A 7,526-nucleotide genomic window follows, 5' to 3' on the forward strand; every position below is an offset into this window, starting at 1 on the left:
AAAACAGGTCACCACCCGGGACGCTGCAGGCCGTGACCCAGCTCTTTATCTTAGCCCTGTGAATGCGCCCCTGCCCCACGGCCAGGCCATACTGCTCTGTCCTCTCTCCTCCCCTATTCCTCCCTAAGGCCTCTGCTTCCCTGGCTCTAGGGCTGAGGCTGTAACGGACCCGACGCGGGTCCAGTGCGGCGCTGGGGACTAGGGCCCGGCGGGGTGGCAGATTTAGGGCATTGCTTGAGGGCACTGAGTCATGAAAAGCGGCTTTTGTTGCCTGCGCGTGCAGCTCGCGTGCCGCCCGGCTGCCTAGGGAGCCTGGTGGGGCCAAAGTTGGGGGAGTGCGGTCACCCGCCAGGCAAGCGGAGATAACTGGGAAATAGCCACTGTCCCAGCAGACCCACCAGCGCATAAGAACAAGGCAGCCGGCCAGGGTCATGGGTCCCAGCACCGGACTCCACCGAGTGCTCCTGCATTCCAGCTGGGTGCAGTTCAGGTGCCGCCGCCCCACCCCCCGCCCCCCCCAGACCCGCAGTCTTGCGCCTTCCCCCAACACACACATACTTTCACAAACCAAAAATACTTAACCCCCATCCTTATTAGGCACCCACTGCTTCCCCGGAGCTCGGAGGACACTTGCTGGGAGTCTTGGTGTTTGTGACTCAGACTTGGAATCAGGGCCACATTAGAATGCAGCAAAGCATGGACATTCAGGAAAGAGAGATCTTACTTCAAGTCTCCGGGAATATCCAGGTGTAGCTTTTCTTTTCAAAACTCCCTGGTCCGTTAGTCAGATCCCCTGAGCCATAACTCCTACTGCTCCCCAATAACTTTCCTGTAGCATCCCCTAAAATGAAGAGGTGAGAGCCAGAGTTACGCTTCACTGAATGAGGATAGGCCAGCTCTTCATAGAAGGGCGGTCCCAATAAAATCTGCCTCTACTGTGCTTAAACCTCAAGATTTTTCTGAGGTTCCAGGTATTTAAACTCAACACCCAGAGTAAATGAAGAAAAAACAAACAAACAAACCAACCAAAAGAACCCCCCCCCCAATAAAAAACAATGCTCCTTGCTTGCTCTGCTCTCAGCCAGTTGACAGAACAAAGAAAAAGAAAATCTCCAGGCAGTTTATCTCTAGAATCCCAGAATGATTGGTGCCATGTTTTAGGCCACCAAAGAACTTGCTTTCCTTTTTAGATTCGTCCTGGGTCTGGAAGGTTACTTTCAATATCTTGCAAATGCTCAGGATCTCCTTAGAACCCTCTCCCCCTCCCCTTTCCCAGATGTACCCCACTCCAGCCACTCAACCCTGACACTGTTTGCAAACTCAAGGGCAATTGCCTTTACATAAGCAATTCAAGTAGGATGCATTCATTGCAAAGGGGTTGAAGAGGGTAAGAACTTAATGAAGAGTTAGAGGAGGAACTGGAAAGAGAAAGGAGGCCAACAATTCCTCCTCCTCCTCCATCACTTTTCTTGAGCTAGAGGGATGGAGGATCATCCGTCTGAAAGATTCCTCCTTCAGATGGAGAAAATAAAGACTCCTTATTTAAGAATAGATAAGGCTATTCCACAATAGACTTTGCTTGACTCAAAACACAGAGTCTCCAGAAAGGGAAATGGCACGTTGAATAGAGTTTTATTGCAGCTTCTCTTTGAACTTCTTCTGACCAAGGCCAGAGATTCAGCACTAGGGGCTCAAGGAAGGCTGTGATTGAGATTATGGCCTGTGTCAGAGATGAAATTCCAACCTCTGGTGCAGGGGTGTTTAATCTTAGCATTCCCTAGATGAGCTAGGCGAGGTCATTCATTACTTCAGGAGCATCTGAAAACCAACGGAGCCAAGGTCTGCTGGCAAAAACAAGCTTTAGACACAAAATTCTAGGGTTTAGAGTTGAAGACTCTTAGTGAAGTCTCAGGGGTAGGAGCAGGTGAAGGTTAGGTTTACATTTGGAGTGCTCAAGTGTAGGGTATGGAATCTGACTTGCAAAGGATGGTAGAAGATGCTCTAGTCAGGAAGGTTGAGTCAAGGCTGTGTTTCCAGATGAGGTCGTTTTTATATGAAAACCTAGAGAGGTGATAGAGATTAGAAGCCAGCCACCCTTTGGTGGCAATAAGCAAAGCCTCTGCTAAGAGGTAGAAGCTAAGAGATGGGCCTCTCCAGAGAGGACAAACTCAAACTGCACCACCGGAGACCATTGTCAAGGGAAGGACCCTTCAGTGCACCTCAGTATCTGGGATTGTGAGTGGTTCACCTCTGTCTACCTCTCTGCGCTAAAGAAGTCTTCAGGCTAGGACATAGACTCGGTGATCTTTCTTTACCTTTCCCACTCGCCTCCCGCAAACCGCCGCCGCCGCCCCCCCCACCCCATGTCCTCTGTCTTCTGCTGCCACAAAGGGTTAATCTCTCCTGCGGGTAAAAACAGGTCCGCAGAGTCTCTAACTGGCGACAGATGGGCCACTTTCTTCTGGCCACAAAGGGGCCGGAATGGAGCGCTCCGCGGCATACAAATAGGCAGGTCACGTGGTTCCCGGCTCTTGGCTGGACAGGGAAGACCATATGGCGCATGCCGGGGAGGAAGGAGCAGGGGCGGAGGTACTGTGGGGGTGAGGGGAGTGGTGGTGGAAGGGGGCGGGAGGGAAGTTCTGGGGAGGGGTGAATAGGGGCGGGAGTCGCTCAGTCTGGACGCGTGCGCGATTGCGGGGCGCAGGGACCTGCTCGTTGCTCAGCTCACGGCCCCGCCCGCGCTCAGCATCAGCAACTCGGCTATATAACCCTAGCGCCCGCGCCACCGGGACACGAGGAATTCGCCCACGCAGAAGGCAAGGTGTCCCGAGGCTCCAGGGTTATGAGATCGTCACTATTCAGAACCTTTTAACAACAGGTAATTATGATTCCTATTTTTTTTTTTACTCTCCTGAGAATAAAAGCAATAATTGAAGAGCTGTACCTTGGTACTTTGCATGCGCACATTTGTGGAGTCGGTTGTCCCTATATTTGAGATCAGTGTCCCTCCTCGTAATTGCCCACAAGTACTCGCACGTAATGAGTCCCAGCACTCAAGTACCCCCTGCAGGCTTTCTAATTACATTTAATTTTTAATAGTATAGAAGCTTTTAGAATGTTTGGGGAGGGGAGTAACTGTAATTATTTGTAAGCGGTTATTTGAAAGTCCCCAAAGCAAACAACCACTTCAAGTTCTCACTTACTCCGGGGAGAAAAGGAGAGAAAGAGAAAAACAAAACAAAACAAAACAAAAAAACAAACAAAAAACACCTGCTGCCCATAGTTTTATTTGGTGTACAGATATTTAGGCTCCTCGTGCATATGAAACTATCTATTTCAGGAGGCTGTAGTACTGGAAAACTGATTGGATTCCGAGATAGCTTAGCTGAAATGTAGGGAGAGGGGGAGAAAAGGAAGGAAATTTTCCTGCTACCTGTTACTGTCCCAGAGGCGGCCAAGTCCCCATGCTGGGGCCAGACATTCAGTTGTTTTACTAAAGGCTTTTTACAGTTCTTATGAGAAGCAGCACCTTCACCATTGCCAGTCGCTGACCATTGTAATTACTCTATCTTTTAAAGGGAGGTTTGAGGCGAACTTTGAAAAGCCCCAATAAAGAGCGGGCGGCCCTTTCAATGGGCTGTTTATTAGAGAGGAGCCTTTTGCACCTGATCCCCAGCGCGTGGGAGAGCCTCGCCTGGGAGCCAGAGCTTTTGTACAAGGTGGGAATTTAGCGGGGGCGTGGGGGGTGGTGAGGCAAAGAAAGAAAGGCAAGAGAGGGATGGAAGACTTGTGCCCACTTCTGTGGCCAAATGTGTTGTTGATAGGAAAATAATTTGATGGAAACTACCTTTCCTCCTCTGTGCATTGGCTCTCCCTTCCATATAATCTTCTTTAAAAATTGGGGTCAGTGTTAGGAAATTACGTAATGGCTTTTCAATTTATTTAAACCTCTAAGTAGTGGGAAGCCAGAACAGAGATGAGTTCAGAATGTTCCATTTCCAAACTCATCATTTTTGTCAGTTGGGAGTGACTTGGGACACATTCAGAAAAACATGCACTCTGTACGCATTTCCACACAGGGCACCTAGCCAGATAATCAACTGCCCTGCACACAGTTAAGCTGATCACTAGGAAAGGCACCCATAGCCACTCATGACAGGCCTAGTGGTACCTACTACACAGCACCGAGGCACAGACACGCCAGCATGAAGCACTGCGTTTAACTTTTCCTGGAGGCATCCATTTTGTAGTGGACTCCTGTGTATTTCTATTTGTGTGCATTTCTGTAGGATTAGGGAGAGGTAGCTGAAGGCTTATCCAGCTTTTAAATATAGCGGGTGGATTTTTCCCCCTTTCTTCTTCTGCTTGCCTCTCTCCCTGTTCAATACAGGAAGTGGAAACATGACCAAATCATACAGCGAAAGCGGGCTGATGGGCGAGCCTCAGCCCCAAGGTCCCCCAAGCTGGACAGATGAGTGTCTCAGTTCTCAGGACGAGGAACACGAGGCAGACAAGAAGGAGGACGAGCTTGAAGCCATGAATGCAGAGGAGGACTCTCTGAGAAACGGGGGAGAGGAGGAGGAGGAAGATGAGGATCTAGAGGAAGAGGAGGAAGAAGAAGAAGAGGAGGATGATCAAAAGCCCAAGAGACGGGGTCCCAAAAAGAAAAAGATGACCAAGGCGCGCCTAGAACGTTTTAAATTAAGGCGCATGAAGGCCAACGCCCGCGAGCGGAACCGCATGCACGGGCTGAACGCGGCGCTGGACAACCTGCGCAAGGTGGTACCCTGCTACTCCAAGACCCAGAAACTGTCTAAAATAGAGACACTGCGCTTGGCCAAGAACTACATCTGGGCTCTATCAGAGATCCTGCGCTCAGGCAAAAGCCCTGACCTGGTCTCCTTCGTACAGACGCTCTGCAAAGGTTTGTCCCAGCCCACTACCAATTTGGTCGCCGGCTGCCTGCAGCTCAACCCACGGACTTTCTTGCCTGAGCAGAACCCGGACATGCCCCCGCATCTGCCAACCGCCAGCGCTTCCTTCCCGGTGCATCCCTACTCCTATCAGTCCCCTGGACTGCCCAGCCCGCCCTACGGCACCATGGACAGCTCCCACGTCTTCCATGTCAAGCCGCCGCCACACGCCTACAGCGCAGCCCTGGAGCCCTTCTTTGAAAGCCCCCTAACTGACTGCACCAGCCCTTCCTTTGACGGACCCCTCAGCCCGCCGCTCAGCATCAATGGCAACTTCTCTTTCAAACACGAACCATCCGCCGAGTTTGAAAAAAATTATGCCTTTACCATGCACTACCCTGCAGCGACCCTGGCAGGGCCCCAAAGCCACGGATCAATCTTCTCTTCCGGTGCCGCTGCCCCTCGCTGCGAGATCCCCATAGACAACATTATGTCTTTCGATAGCCATTCGCATCATGAGCGAGTCATGAGTGCCCAGCTTAATGCCATCTTTCACGATTAGAGGCACGTCAGTTTCACCATTCCCGGGAAACGAATCCACTGTGCTTACAGTGACTGTCCTGTTTACAGAAGGCAGCACTTTTGCTAAGATTGCTGCAAAGTGCAAATACTCAAAGCTTCAAGTGATATATGTATTTATTGTCGTTACTGCCTTTGGAAGAAACAGGGGATCAAAGTTCCTGTTCACCTTATGTATTGTTTTCTATAGCTCTTCTATTTTAAAAATAATAATACAGTAAAGTAAAAAAGAAAAGGTGTACCACGAATTTCGTGTAGCTGTATTCAGATCGTATTAATTATCTGATCGGGATAAAAAAAATCACAAGCAATAATTAGGATCTATGCAATTTTTAAACTAGTAATGGGCCAATTAAAATATATATAAATATATATTTTTCAACCAGCATTTTACTACCTGTGACCTTTCCCATGCTGAATTATTTTGTTGTGATTTTGTACAGAATTTTTAATGACTTTTTATAACGTGGATTTCCTATTTTAAAACCATGCAGCTTCATCAATTTTTATACATATCAGAAAAGTAGAATTATATCTAATTTATACAAAATAATTTAACTAATTTAAACCAGCAGAAAAGTGCTTAGAAAGTTATTGCGTTGCCTTAGCACTTCTTTCTTCTCTAATTGTAAAAAGAAAAGAAAAGAAAAAAAACAACAAATTGCACAATTTGAGCAATTCATCTCACTTTAAAGTTTTTCCTGCTCGCTCCCTAAAATAGAAACCAGACCCATAACACTCAAGAGGATGAAAACCGAAATGTATTCCTTATCAAAACACATCAATTCATTACTTGCACAAGCTTGTAAATACATATTATAAATAAATGCCAACACACACTCCTTTAAATCAAAAGCTGCTTGACTATCACATACAATTTGCACTCTTTCTTTTTAGTCTTTTACTTCTTTGAATTCCATGATTTTACGGAGTGTTTGAAGATACTGATGTTTCCAGAAAATATAAATGCATGATTTTATACATAGTCAAACAAATGGTGGTTTGTCATCTATTCATGTAATAAATCTGAGCCTAAGTTTATTCAGGTTGTTAATGTTGGGTTTTTATACCTGTGTAGTCAGTTAGTACAGTAGTTTAAATAAAATTCCAACCATCGAATTCATAATTAGAACAATAGCTGTTGCATGTAAAGTGCAGTCCAGAATAAGTGCTGTTTGAGATGTGATGCTGGTACTACTGGAATTGACATGTACTGTAATCTTGTTTGTAATCCTGTGTATTATGGTGTAATGCACAATTTAGAAAACTCCCATGCAGTTGCAATAAAAATAGTATGGAAAATCTAAACAATTGTTCCATTTCTTTCGAAAGTGGATTTTAAAGAGTAAAATTGTAGCGAAGAGGATCAACTTCTGGATTTGCTGAGTTAATGTTAAACATTAGGAATAAAATGTAGAGTTGAGCTTGTCCTATGCTTAATCTGTTATCTTGCTTAGGGGGTCACTGGCTTCTCAGATAACAAGCAGACCTCGCCTCTGGTTTATTACTTGGAGTATTGAGCACAGAGTAAGCTGGACACAAAACTCTGGTTTTCTAAAGGTGAAACTTCTTCACCTTTACTCTGTTTGTTTGTTTGTTTGTCTCTGTTTTTTGAAATGATTGTTAGAAGTTTCTTTTATTTTTAAGGTGGATTTGCTTAAGTATTAACTAGCAAGACATAAGCACATACCTTAGTTTAATTTGTTTATACATATTTAAAGCATAAACAAAATTGAATATTTTCTTACTGTTCTGTTATTTGTATCTTTCCTGAACTAGATAGCTTTCTTTCAAACAATCCTGCCCTCCAAACTATATATATGATATTGTAGGAAAATTATTTAATTAATTGAAAGGCTCCCAGAAGATGAGGCATTTTATAATGGTTCTGTTAAGTGCTTGGGATGTCTTCACTAATTGTTCCACTAAAGTGCTAGTGAGCTTTTGGTACATAAGTATATGCTATTTGTGTTATATTTTAGGAGTGTACATTACTCCCCAGTTTCCTGTACAGTACTGCTATTTTATATTTTG

General features: G+C 45.7%; 1 protein-coding gene across 1 annotated transcript; it reads left to right on the forward strand.

The window, feature by feature from the left end:
- The first annotated feature begins 2,686 nt into the window (after positions 1-2,686).
- Neurod1 (neuronal differentiation 1) lies at positions 2,687-6,825 on the forward strand. Its single transcript, XM_021185266.3, has 2 exons — positions 2,687-2,878; positions 4,391-6,825. The coding sequence occupies exon 2, from the start codon at positions 4,402-4,404 to the stop codon at positions 5,473-5,475; it is 1,074 nt and encodes a 357-aa protein (XP_021040925.1). The 5' UTR covers positions 2,687-2,878; positions 4,391-4,401; the 3' UTR covers positions 5,476-6,825.
- Positions 6,826-7,526: the final 701 nt, after the last annotated feature.

Source organism: Mus caroli, unplaced genomic scaffold (assembly GCF_978045245.1).
Source record: "Mus caroli unplaced genomic scaffold, Mus_caroli_1 scaffold_2, whole genome shotgun sequence".
Taxonomy (NCBI): Eukaryota; Metazoa; Chordata; class Mammalia; order Rodentia; family Muridae; genus Mus; species Mus caroli.